This window comes from Saccostrea echinata, unplaced genomic scaffold, assembly GCF_033153115.1.
Source record: "Saccostrea echinata isolate AGI-Se365-2 ecotype Australia unplaced genomic scaffold, CSIRO_AGI_Sech_v1 ptg000015l, whole genome shotgun sequence".
Taxonomy (NCBI): Eukaryota; Metazoa; Mollusca; class Bivalvia; order Ostreida; family Ostreidae; genus Saccostrea; species Saccostrea echinata.
Genome location: NW_026889764.1, coordinates 4,758,510 through 4,772,785, shown reverse-complemented (window position 1 = coordinate 4,772,785; position 14,276 = coordinate 4,758,510). Strand labels below are relative to the sequence as shown.

Below are 14,276 nucleotides of genomic sequence, written 5' to 3'. Positions count from 1 at the left end.
CTTTTTCATTTACTAAGCTGGAATATATATATATATATATATATATATATATATATATATATATATATATATATATATATATATATATATATATATATATATATGTTGAGGATCCTACTTATAAAGATGATTCTATCAATAAAATTCCTTACCTAATATTGATTTAAAAGAGGTATGAGAATCTACAGCATGTATTTCTCTCTCTCTCTCCCCCCCCCTCTCTCTCTATATATATATGTATACAAAACGCCCGGATTAGAGGAGTTGCTGGTTTTCTGAGGTTTACAAGGAACTGAAAGAACACAAGGACTTTTTATATCGGCCGATTTTGAGGGATTGCTAGTTTTCAGGGGTTTTACTGTAATACTGTCAGTAAAATACTTGAAAGAACTGCGAACGATAGTATTGTTCTCCCGCCTATCTCCAAGTCAATTTTCAAAAGTCAACACATTTGAATGATTTTTCATATCTATATAGATATTTATATGAATTTTCATAAAACATTACTTCTCTATAATTTTGGTTACACTTGTGTTTTTCACAATAGAAATCAACGGAAAACGGAAAATATTTTTAAAACATCTCCCCCCCCCCCCCCCCCGAATTAAAAATTCCTTTTTACAGGTAATTTGGACTGTCATTTCACAAATTCATACTAAAGCTTTTTGTGTTTCACGGGGGGGGGGGGGGGGGTGTATGCATGTTTACAGGCAAAAAACTACAAAAATGCTTATTTTTTCACCAATTTCAAAGGGGTTTACAACTAAATAATATACTTTAATTTTATATGAGTAAAACATAAGAAAAGTTTTAATGGGAAAGTAGAACGTTTCAGGGACTGTATGCCTCATTAGGGAGAGGGTGGGGAACAATATGGGCTAAAAAAGAATTAAAACCTTTTATATTCAATATATGTGGTATTTAATTGCAATTGTCACTTTGTATCCATACTTGGCATTTGGTTTATGTGTCACTTCTATAAAATTAATATGTGTCACGTTCTTGGGTATAATTGACAAAATTTAAAGAACTACGCACGTCAACTCTCCATTCCCGCCTACATTTTACTCCCATTCAATTCAATACTAATGACAATTTGGCCGTAAAATGTTGCATGTAAAGAACAGTTCAAAGGTAATTGACTGATGATTTTAATACCAGTGTTAAATAGTTAATTATCCCTAATTCCAGCTCTTTGAATAAGGGGGGTAGACGATATTTTTCATTGAAATCGGGTTTTAAAGTATCACCACATTTTAAAATATTCTTGGATACTTTGAAGCCCGATTTCAATGAAAAATATCGTCTACCCCCTTATTTAAAGAGCTGGAATTAGGGGTAATTAACTATTTAACATTGGTATTAAAATCATCAGTCAATTTCCTTTGAACTGTTCTGCAACATTTTACGGCCAAATTTTCATTAGTATTGAATTGAATGGGAGTAAAATGTAGGCGGGAATGGAGAGTTGGCGTGCGTAGTTCTTTTCCACTTTTTGTCAATTATACCCAAGAACGTGACACATATCCAAGAATATTTTAAAATGTGGTGATACTTTAAAGCCCGATTTCAATGAAAAATATCGTCTACCCCCCCCCCCCCCTATTCAAAGAGCTGGAATTAGGGATAATTAACTATTTAACACTGGTATTAAAATCATCAGTCAATTACCTTTGAACTGTTCTTTACATGCAACATTTTACGGCCAAATTGTCATTAGTATTGAATTGAATGGGAGTAAAATGTAGGCGGGAATGGAGAGTTGACGTGCGTAGTTCTTTAAATTTTGTCAATTATACCCAAGAACGTGACACATATTAATTTTATAGAAGTGACACATAAACCAAATGCCAAGTATGGATACAAAGTGACAATTGCAATTAAATACCACATATATTGAATATAAAGGTTTTAATTCTTTTTAAGCCCATATTGTTCCCCACCCTCTCCCTAATGAGGCATACAGTCCCTGAAACGTTCTACTTTCCCATTTTAAAACTTTTCTTATGTTTTACTCATATAAAATTAAAATATATTATTTAGTTGTAAACCCCTTTGAAATTGGTGAAAAAATAAGCATTTTTGTAGTTTTTTGCCTTTAAACATAACACCCCCCCCCCCCCCCCGTGAAACACAAAAAGCTTTAGTATGAATTTGTGAAATGACAGTCCAAATTACCTGTAAAAAGGAATTTTTAATTCGGGGGGGGGGGGAATGTTTTAAAAATATTTTCCGTTTTCCGTTGATTTCTATTGTGAAAAACACAAGTGTAACCAAAATTATAGAGAAGTAATGTTTTATGAAAATTCATATAAATATCTATATAGATATGAAAAATCATTCAAATGTGTTGACTTTTGAAAATTGACTTGGAGATAGGCGGGAGAACAATACTATCGTTCGCAGTTCTTTCAAGTATTTTACTGACAGTATTACAGTAAAACCCCTGAAAACTAGCAATCCCTCAAAATCGGCCGATATAAAAAGTCCTTGTGTTCTTTCAGTTCCTTGTAAACCTCAGAAAACCAGCAACTCCTCTAATCCGGGCGTTTTGTATACATATATATATAGAGAGAGAGGGGGGGAGAGAGAGAGAGAGAAATACATGCTGTAGATTCTCATACCTCTTTTAAATCAATATCAGGTCAGGAATTTTATTGATAGAATCATCTTTATAAGTAGGATCCTCAACATATATATATATATATATATATATATATATATATATATATATATATATATATATATATATATATATATATATATATATATTCCAGCTTAGTAAATGAAAAAGGACCTCAAAATTAAAATCTTTGTTTTAATTAACTCTGATTATGTATCATGACTATAGACCATGAGAGACGATAAGGGCCAACTAACAACTAAATTGTATGACAAACGAGATGACTTCAGATTTTCCTTCGTCAACTTTCCTTAGTCTTGTTAGTTATATAGTAATATTCCACTATCACCTGCATATGGTTTTTATTGTCAATCTATAGAGTTTAGGACGGACATTTTTTACCTGAACATTTTTAACTTGGAATATTTTCATATCAAAATCATTTTAGTTCTTAATAGTGAACTTAATAACAGTAGAATAAAACAAAGTTTTACCATGATGGACGTTAATGATGTACCAAATATAATGACTGAATAATTGGAATGAAAAAGGTTGGAAAGGTGAACATAACTAACAGTGATCGATCATCCAAAAAAAACAAACAAACAACACAAAACAAAAACGACCCCCCCCCCCAAAAAAAAAAAACAAACTACAAACAATGCAAATCTGTGAACAAGGCATAAAACACGGACCATCGGAAATTCCAGAGTGTCTAGGAGGAGTAAGCATCCCGTCCGCCATGATCCGTATTGATCAGGTAGATGGATATTCTGAAGTCAAATTTAGTATAAAAACAAAGCCCTAACAGTAAGTGTGAAATATGTCAGTCAAAATACGACCCAATGGTAGGTTATATTTGCTAACAAGGTCATTATAACGACCATAGAATTTGCAAAATACTGACTTTGAAATCCCTGTAACATCAGCTTATCTGTGTAGTCTACCTCGGTTTAAGAACTGATGGTACTCAGAGCAGTATTGTTTGTAGGTTTATTTTCCCCACCCATTCCACTTTGTGGAATTATCGATTATTTTACAATTACATACATGTTCATAAAATAAGTAGTTGCTATATATGAACCTTTTGAAGTTCTTTTGTTTGTTTGTTTGTTTTGGTTTTGTTTTGCTTTGTTTAATTTTTGCTTGTGTGTGTGTGTGTGTGTGCATTTGATAACTGTATGCTGTAGATTAAATAACTATTAAAAGTTTTGAGGATTTAGACCTATCCCTTAAGTCACGGCATACTTCCCCTAACCTTTCTTTATACATGGGGAACGACAGCCTTCCTTTCTAAAGATCGAGTGCACATTTGTCGTGAATTTCAAAGTATTTTCCATTTGTGAAGAACCATTTTGATTTTGAAAAAAATAACACTATTTCATCCAAACTTTTTTTCACGTCCTCTCAAAGACATATTATACGTCTCTGGTGTTAACCACAGGAGTTCGCAATTTTATCAATAAAGTCAATAGAAATCATTCGATTGACCAAGCCATGAGCCATGCGTTTTCATTTTTCATATGAAATACATTGTATATATGTAATAGAAGATTAATATATAGAAATATCCTTGGACTTAGGGTGTATATTCGGAGGGGGGGGGGGGCTGTCCACAAGCACCTGTGATAATGACAAGTCTTATATAATCTAAAATCGAATCTACATGTACAATATATAATTATGCAATCCTTCATGACAAGTTGGTCTCAAAGAGATATTTTTTAAACGACTTTACCCCCAGAGTCCCACATCTTTCTTTATTTTCTCTTCTTTTTTTTGGGGGGGGGGGGGTCTGTTTTATTTTGATTTGCTTCTTTTTTTAAACATCCATGTTTACAGTCACGCACAGCTGTCTTTATGTGAATAAATTAAATATACACTGTACTTTGATACACATTTTTTTAATCTCGCCTCTTGAAAGAATAGATCAAAATTCAAACATTCTGCAGCACAAGGTTGCATGAATTAGACATGAATTGATCTAACAGAGTTTATACATGTACACATATTGAATGATCGACATTTTGAGATGATGGTAAACTTCATGTGAATAGTGTGCTAAATAGTGATATTTAACATCAATTGCATTTTTGAAACTTTCTAAAGCCGATAGGGCATTTAAGCTTTAAATTGATCATTTCAATAAAACTTCAATTATCGTGACGGTGATTTTGATCTTACGGTGTCATATCTCTATATATTGCGTCTCCCGGAAAGATACGGAAATGAGCTCCCACATATAGCAGGTTAAATATCCTACTACAATTCGGTTATTGTCCCTTATTATTTTAAAAATAACCTGAGTGCAAACCGGCCTGCTACCGGAAAAATGCTAAAATGGTGACATTGGACCTTTTGTTGAGGAAAAAATCCCCGGTGGATCATGGATTGTTGCACGTAGGGATGTGCGATTTTATCGGTTTACCGGTATATCATGATTTTTTATTCAGCGATACGTATCCTGATACGGAGGTTGAAATACCGGTATTTATTATGTAATTATAAATTCCGGAAATAATAAATTTTTCGTTTTAACTCTTGAATTAAAATTACAAGAATTGTAAAAAAAATGTTGTAAAACAGTAAAACAATGACATCCTAGCATCCAGACATGCTTTATTAGTAAAAAAAAAAAAATAGAAATGAAAAAAAAAGGTTATGTTATGTTTTCACACTATATATTTATTAGGAAGAATTATGGAAATTTATTAAAATCATAGTAAAAATTATGTGTATAAATATCATGATATTATCGTGATATTTTTTGGGGGAAATCGTGATATATCGCGATACAAAATTTTTGGCGATACCCATCCTTAGTTGCACGGGTTTCATAATTTCATTTTGAATAACTACATCAATGTGCACTGTCAAAACTGATTCAAAGGGTGGTCCTTTTTGCTGCTAAAGACTAACTTTGCAAATATTCTTTTTCATTTATAAGATTTAAAATTCAATGAAGATTTACCGAAAAATCCATTTCCCTGACAAGATTCATCCATCCATCGAAAATCTCCTTTTTGTTAGAATAGCCTCGACACGCAATGATCTGAGAGTAGTTGGCACAGTTACGGAAATCCAGGAGCCTGGAATGTTCTAAAGTAATATTTAGTTTTTGAGCAACAATTCCAATATACACGTCATCGACAACCAGGTGTTTGACGTAAGGAAACGTTCGGGTCAAGTTTCCAGCAATGTTCGAACTGACAACATATGCTCCCCCTGGAAAATAAGGAGGGAAAGTGGAATGCGGATAATCTTTAAATGACACATAACTCTTATGTGTTTTCCGCCTCTCAGGTGGGGCATCTTTGACGTAGAGTCCAATGAACACAGATTCTGGGTCTTTGTGGTGTGTTAGAAATTTAAATAAATTGTCTACATTAAAATGAAAATCGTCATCTTGGTAAAGTATATGAGTGGCTCTGGAGCAATATGATATAGCCCAGTTGTAGCCCATGATAGTCTTGAAAGTAATATTCCTGTATGTATCTTCAAAGTCCTCTTGGACTATATCCCCAAAAACGGCACTTTCCTTTGAAATGGCCACATTGCTTTCCGTGAATGAATATCCTAAAAGAAAAACTATTCGAACACGTTCTTTCCATTTTTGGAAATTTTCATTCCTTTTACTTAAGCGTATATATTGTCGTAAATGGATATTCTTTCGGGCACTCTTTATCAAAATAAGAACAAAAACTCCATTTTCCTCTCGATGTGATTTACTTTTGCAGATATTTAAAGGATTAGCTATATATGTAAAATTGTGAGGGTTAATCGGTCTGATGGGTAATACTCGGTTTTGTGCTTTTTCCTCCTCAAATAACTGAACGAAGTCGATATTTAATGGATATGCATAGTTGACTATTTTTGGTTTCGCTGTTGTGGTAGGAATAGATGTGGATTCTACTGTGAATTGAGTTGACGATGTATTTTGACTGTTTCGGCTGCGTTTCTCGAAGAATGTTTTTCTGCTTCCATTCATGTACACAATAAGTAACGTGTTTGCAAAAATCACCATGAACACCATCAAACAACCTGCACATACTACATATCGAAAAAGGAGGCGGACAAAGCTGAAACAGAAACAAAATGAGAATTCGTCAAGAAAATGCAAAATAAATAATAAATAAATAAATAATGAAAAATAAGCAGAGTATTCGTTAGAAAATATCATTCAAAGAAGAAGTGCTTAAAACATAAAAGTTCATAAATATATAGATCCTACACACTGACTTAATTTTATAACAATATTCATATTCTTTTGTCTACGCACTACCTTTAGTGTGCGACGTCATGATAATCTCCTAATTACGACTTGACTGTGATAAATAATAGATTAAAGCATGGCAATTAAACGTACAAAATGGCGTCTGGGCAGTGCAAGTTATGATTGTTCTAGCCAATTAGTCTAGGACTAACTGATGCTCTGAACACCGCTTATGTCTACCATTTTGAAATGTTAAACTAAATCATATCATATAGTTTACTACATTAACAAATTTCATGTTGCTTTCATTTGTCTTGTTGTTAGAAGTATGTTCGACAGAAAATAAAATTATTTATCATGGAATTTATTTGAATAAGAACGATAATATTATTAGGATGCTTGGAGGGTGTTTGGGTCATTTCAGGGCAGTCACGTGGCCAGGTGCGTTTTTGTATCTAGTCATTCTATCGCTTGCTTGGACTCACTGTTTATTGTTTTATAAGCTTACACATGCAGACAACTTTTGTTATATAGAAACACTATGCATGCCTACTAACTATTTGATTGAATTGTCATATCTAATTACAGTGACCTACAGAACTGATGCGCCAGGCTCTTAAATTTAGAACTCTCTTAATACCCTATAGCTCTAAATACCCTCGTTTTCTGAAGAAAGTCCGGTATATTGTTGTTATCCTGATCCGACCGTCTGTCACACTTTCTTCTTCCTGTAATTCCTCCTACATTTTAAGCAGTAACCATTTTTTTTGGAATATGATAAAAGGTCCTGTAGATTGCAATAAGGTTTTACATTTTCATCATGCATGGGGGTCGAAAAGCTATGTGTTTTGTTTTTTTTTTTTTTTTTATTTATTTTATTATTTTTTTTTTTTATAGAAACATGGTTCCCAGAACTCCTCAGACATTTTACCCAGCAACCAAATCATCCTTTGGAAGGTAATTTATGGTGTATTGGAGATGTGATTTTCATCCTGGGACCCAAATGAGGGTTGGAAAACGACATTTTTTATTTTACTAAAACCTGGTTCCCAGAACTCCTCTTACATTTTACGCAGTAGACGCAGTAGCCATATCATCTTCTGCAAGATTATCGGGGTTTTCTGTAGATGCACAATAAGGTTTTGAAATTTTCATTTTCACCCTGCAGCGACCCAAATTAGAGTAACAAAACGACATTCTTCATTAAAAAAAAAAAAAAAAAAACCCTGGTTTCCAGAACTCCTCTTACATTTCACTCAGTATTCATTTTATCTTTTGCAAGATGATTGGGGGTGTCCTGCAGAAGTGCAATGAGGTTTTGGAATTTTCATTTTCACACTTAGGGCCAAATGGGAGTCGAAAAATGATATTTTAACGTTTCAATTTTGGCCGATTTTTTCATATTTCTGTTTTTCTTTACAGAAAAAAAAAACATTTTTCTGAAACTCCCTCTTTTAAACCAGAATTTACTTCATTACAATTTTTAAATATTGACCGGTAATTACATTTAATTCATTATATATTTGAAATGCTAATACAAGAGGTGCAAGGTCATACATGTATGCTCACCTGTGCATTTTACGCTCAATTGGATACATGTGCTGGTATATACATTTTATGTAAATTACAGAATAACTTGGGGTTTCTTTGCCCACAAAGTACGAGGGAGCTTGTGTTCATTTGGAGGCAAACACTAACATGTGGGTATTACTGTCTTATGATAGCATCTACTACACATTAACTGTTTGTGTATTATTATCACATACAAGAATGTTACAATAATAAATTATTTTACATAGTTACTTTTAGGTGGTATGTAAATTACGTATAAAAGTATTAAATGTAACTAGCTGTGTTGTATGCACATGCATGCAAAATTATTCAGAACGTTCTATAGAGTAGCATGGTTTTTGTTATCTATAAAATATAATTCATTTATATTCGGACGAACGGAGTGAGACAGAATATTGATTAATAAACCCTAATTAAGATACGAAAGGATAATTTTGAATGTCTTTTCCAAAGTAGAGGAGGCGTAAAGTTTGAAAAAAAATCATGGGAGGAATAGATCAAAGAAATGCATGTGGTAGTTATATATACGTCAAGTAAAATCATCATAAAATGTCAGTATGAAAACTCTAAAAAATATAAGTAAATAAATATATAACATGAAATATATGTGTACACATAAATATACACCATAAAAGATTTACTCTTGTGGTTATTACATGTAATAAATGCTTGAAACTTTTTATTGCATGGTTATAAAGTAATAACAGATAGATACTATGGGGTCTTGGTTTATATTTATATCCTTTTTAATAGTACATGTACAAGATAACATTTCTTTTTTAAACAATCGGTATAACTGACAATAAATATATTTGGCGAATGGGGCGGGGATAAATGAAAATTTGCCACTATCCAAATTTAGACGTCTATTAACTACTCTAGCTATGTCCTTTTTTTTATAGTAAATAAAAATATGGTATACAGTATCGTAAACTGTACAATACCTGTAGAATCTTCTCCATAGAATATTCCGGGATTCAGACAAGCATGCCTCCATATAAGATCATTTATTTACTGTAGACCAGAGTTGGGTTAGGTTTTTCTACCATGTCCTGTCATTTTCGCGAATCCGTCACCTCCATCACTTTAATAAGGATTTAATCAGGATTGTTACAACAGGATCAATGTACTTGTGACGTCACGATTCGGCGTCACTCAGGTCATTCCAATTTGACCACTGTCTGAATTTCCATTACTTCTGTAAATGTATTTGATATTGACACATTTTTATTATGATTTTCTATTTTTTATCATTTTATTTATCATAATTTTCATTCTGATTTATCAACTTTGTGTATGAAAGATCACATGGATGATCCCATCGTGGCAGACCACTATTTTGAGACCACAAGAGAATCGATCTGAATCACTCGTGGGATACCGACGATTCGATGATCCTGGAACGAAGTTTGAGGCTACATATGCTACACAGCATACACATATTTTCTATCTCTTACCTGTAGACCTCACCCAAGCACATTTGATTGAAAGAGGATCTAGATGTTATACATCCTATTTAACCTATATTTCAAGTCGTGTACACTTCTTAAATAAGCCGGAAGTAAAACTTGACAAAAGTGTTTCAATGAAATCCCTATCTGTGTTTGTTGTCATTATTTTTCTTTATGTATGGTTGTATCTTAATTAAGTATGGAAAATCGCAGTGATGATCCCTTTTAATATAAGATATTAAGATAAAGCAGTCAAATTTAAAGTTATTAATTTCAGTTGAAAATTACAAGAAGTATACATTCACATATTGCATAAAGGCTTGGACCCCCACCCCCTCCGTAATCCAGCACTGTAGGAGGTAGTTCTAAACAAATTCTTTAATATATATATATATATATATATATATATATATATATATATATATATATATATATATATATATATATATATATATATATATATATATATATATATATATATATATATGTATATATATATTTATATATTTATATATAAATTATATAATAAAAACACTATCAGTCGCCTCTTTTTACAAGTATTTTTATTAATGTTTTATGCAAGGAACAATCGGGTTGGGCAAAATGTGGGATGTGGGTTATCTTTGTCCCAAAGCACCTTTAACACTGCATGCCCTTGATTTTTTTTTGCCTCTGATATATAACTCAATGCAAAAAGTTATCTACTTACAGGATTATGAAATCTCCCAATATATTACCCTTGCTCAAAGTAATGTTATCAGCAGGAAAGGGGACTAAATAAGTTTGACTAAGGAGGTGTGACACGTTAAGTAATCCAATCCTCCCGTTCCACTGGTACATTATGAGTTTTCAGAAGGGTGTCGAGATTAAATCGTAGTCGTAAATCGTGTTTTATACCCAAAAAGTTGGACATATTACAGTCATCTGATATTTTATCATTAAGTCAATATTATCAGTCTAAGGATAAACAAATTTCTTGGCTATATACTTGTACGCATACATTTTTGGCAAAATCTGTGAAAAAAAAGAACCTAGAATATGCTCTTAAGTATTGAAGAGTTCTATAGTCCGCAAAATTTTCAAATATTTAGAAGATATGGAAGACTCGTGGTATACTCTTATTCAAGTTCATTGGGATATATCCAGTCATATGAAAAAATATAATAACTACTGTTGATTAAATGATAAAACTTCGTCGATGTATCGAAATATTGAATTAAAAACCACTGCAAGCTTTTTATTATGCTCATTTAGAAATTTTTTAAAAAATAAATCAATGAGAATATATACACATTTAAAAAAAAACAGGTCGGCCAATAAAGGTGCATTATTGACGCCAAGCAGATTTCCAACAGAATATTTGAGGATCTGATCACCAAAGACTACGTAGATATTGTCAATGAGAAAAAATAGCCTTTTTATATCAACTATAGAGAGTACTGTATGCATAAAATCAGAAGGCTTTTTAACAAAGTAAATTTGTAGATGACCAATCACATGATATAAAAATTTACGAGGTCCATTTTTATTGAGGAAGCAGTTGTCTGCTTGAATGCAAATTCTAAAAAAAAAAAAAAAAATTAATCATAATGGACCTCTTAGATAACTCTGAGTCGTATAGATATGTGGGCGATACATAGATCAGGGCTCACGGTAGGTGTGACAGGTCAACAGGGGATGCTTACTCCTTCAAGGCACCTGATCCAACCTCCGGTGTTTCCAAGGGTCCGTGATTTTTTGCCCTGCTCGCGATCCATTTTGTTTACTGGATTTATGAGATTGATCACTGTTCCTTATCTTCACCTTTTACATAAAAAAAGTTAAAAAGAGACGAAAGAAATGTTGGTGAGTTCTGAATTGCTGCGTGTCCAAAATGTGTAATCAGCGCTTCACCTCATGAAATTGATGGCTAAAATAATCTCAATATCATTGAAATCAAATATTATGATTTCAATTAAATATTGATGGAAATTTCTATTTCTGTCCAAAAATGAATAGTGAAGAAATGTATTGATTTCACATAAGGTATAAGGTGACACTTCTCAAAAAGTAAATACATGGGCTTTTGCAATATGCAACGATATTTACAAATGACATTTCACCTAATATTTGCCCTGTTTTATTTGATAAATCATTACATGTGTATGTCGTTATTTTGGGATTGTGAAATGATTTTTAACTTTATGTCATATGAATGATTCATAGATGCCATTTACCCACACATTTTTACCTACGCTATATCATATTTACGTACATTTTATATTTTTATGCATACCATATCAGAAAACTGTTTTCTATTTATTTTGCATATGACATGCAAAAATTGCAATGGGACATAAGTTTCGTTTTCACAGCAATTTGATGTAATAAAATAAATTATTCAATACTTTGTACATGTATGTGCCGCGTTTGAAAAATATTTTTGAAGCTAGTAATTTTTAAAGCAGATTTAAATGAGTTTTCATGCAATTAATTCATATATGTCATATAAAAGACACATATTCTAAATTTCCTGTTTAAGGATGACGTTTACTCGGGGTTTTAGTTGACAGAAACGGATTGTTAAAAAGTAAAACATCTTAAAACAAATTAGTAAGATTTGGAAAAAAATGATAATGTAACAAATAAACATCAATGTTTAAATTTAATTTTGATCTTTTTACGAAATATTCAACATCATGGGTAAATTTATAGTGATGTAGAGGATATTCGGACTAAATTTTTAATTTTGCATTTTTCCACATCTTTTTCCCTCAATATTATTCTCAAAGTTAATATTAATATTAATTTTTTTTTTTACATCATTTTGCAGTGTGTTATAGCTCATGTAGTGTTTCAAATAAATAAATTGCATATATGCAATAAAGAATATCAAAAGTATAAATAAAACCAATTCCAGATAACATATCTCACGATTTAGATCACTGACCTCATATAATTTTCATACCCGTAGAATAGGGCAATATTAGTAAACCGAGCTATAGATAGCTTAGAGTTCCTATCATTCAGGTTTTCGTAATAATAGATTAAAAATAGATAAAAATTAGAAAATCTAACAGAGGGAATGAGGGCTGGAATATTTAGGAAGTTTTTTGTTTAAACTCTAGCGTTAAAGTATATTTAGCAACACACTTCCAATTTCTATTTTATTTTATTATCTGAAGAGTAATCTTAGTTCGTATATTCTATTGATAAAGAGAAATGTTGATCATAGTATTAAAAAATGAGTTATTTCCCGATAAATATTCAGCATAAAAAGCTAGGTCATTGGCCTAGTCATTTAAAAGTAAATGATATCAGTACATATATAGCTTTACAATGTACAATAGGTGGCTTTTCATTTTTATCACTTTTTTTTGGTCCTCTGAGTAAAATTTTGCCCCGATATATTATATAAAATTATAACTACATGCATTTACATGCATTTGCATATAGATACGAGTCAGGATGCAAGCGGTTTCAACAAAGATGAAGTTTTATTTTACATGTTCTTTAGTTTTGATTATCACTGCTTTGGTATACCCAAATCTTTCTCCTGTGAGGCCTAACTGGGGTTGTAATAAATATTGATTCAAGATAATGAAAAAGATGTAGATAACGAAGTGATCAATTTCAAAAAACCTACAAACAATACAAATCTTCAAACAGGGCATAAAACACGAAACCCTGGAAACCCCAGGTGAGATCAGGTGCATAGGAGGAGTAAGCATCCCTGTCGACCGGTGACACCCGCCGCGAGCGCTTTGCATGAGGTAATGGCTATTAACACCAACTGAAAGTTTGCATTTAGATATATCGACGACGTATAATCAATTAACAATTATAGTTATTCCTATTAAGTGATTTAATACTGTTTTAGTTTGTTTTATAATTAAAAAAAATAATTTAATTTTGTTTGTATTCTAGCCTCTGATTGGTTAATATCCAAAAAGGAACACAAATTATTTCTGTATAACCTGGTTTGGTGTGGGGACCCCCCCCCCCCCCCCCCGACAACCAGCTGAATCATCTGTATCCGTACAATCCTCTCATTTCCAGTCCTCGGTATTCATGGAAAATTCCAGATTTAATAAATGTACCTTTAACTTCAAACAATAATTCGATCTTACCACATGTAAACAAGCTGCTAGGCCTATGTATCAGTTTTTACCTCCCCTCGCTTCTCATCACTTCCGTTACTACGGTTGTATTATTGAGCGGCAAATTTGAACTTATAAAAAGCAACGATATTTTACACCCATAGTTATTTAATGATTTTAAAATTAAATTATAAGGAATGACTCTAATTCTTGGCCAAATTATTCGAGTATAACCTGGTTTGGGTAAGTTTACGCTTTATAATCCGCTGCTGTTTTATAATCCGCTTCGCGGATTATAAAGCGTAAACTGACCCAAACCAGGTTATACTCGAATAATT

The 14,276-nt window shown here is 32.2% G+C and overlaps 1 protein-coding gene across 1 annotated transcript; it reads right to left on the bottom strand.

The window, feature by feature from the left end:
- Positions 1–5,320: 5,320 nt before the first annotated feature.
- Positions 5,321–6,690, bottom strand: LOC133187765 (beta-1,3-galactosyltransferase 1-like). The gene has a single exon (XM_061323166.1). The coding sequence runs from the start codon at positions 6,654–6,656 to the stop codon at positions 5,580–5,582; it is 1,077 nt and encodes a 358-aa protein (XP_061179150.1). The 5' UTR covers positions 6,657–6,690; the 3' UTR covers positions 5,321–5,579.
- Positions 6,691–14,276: the final 7,586 nt, after the last annotated feature.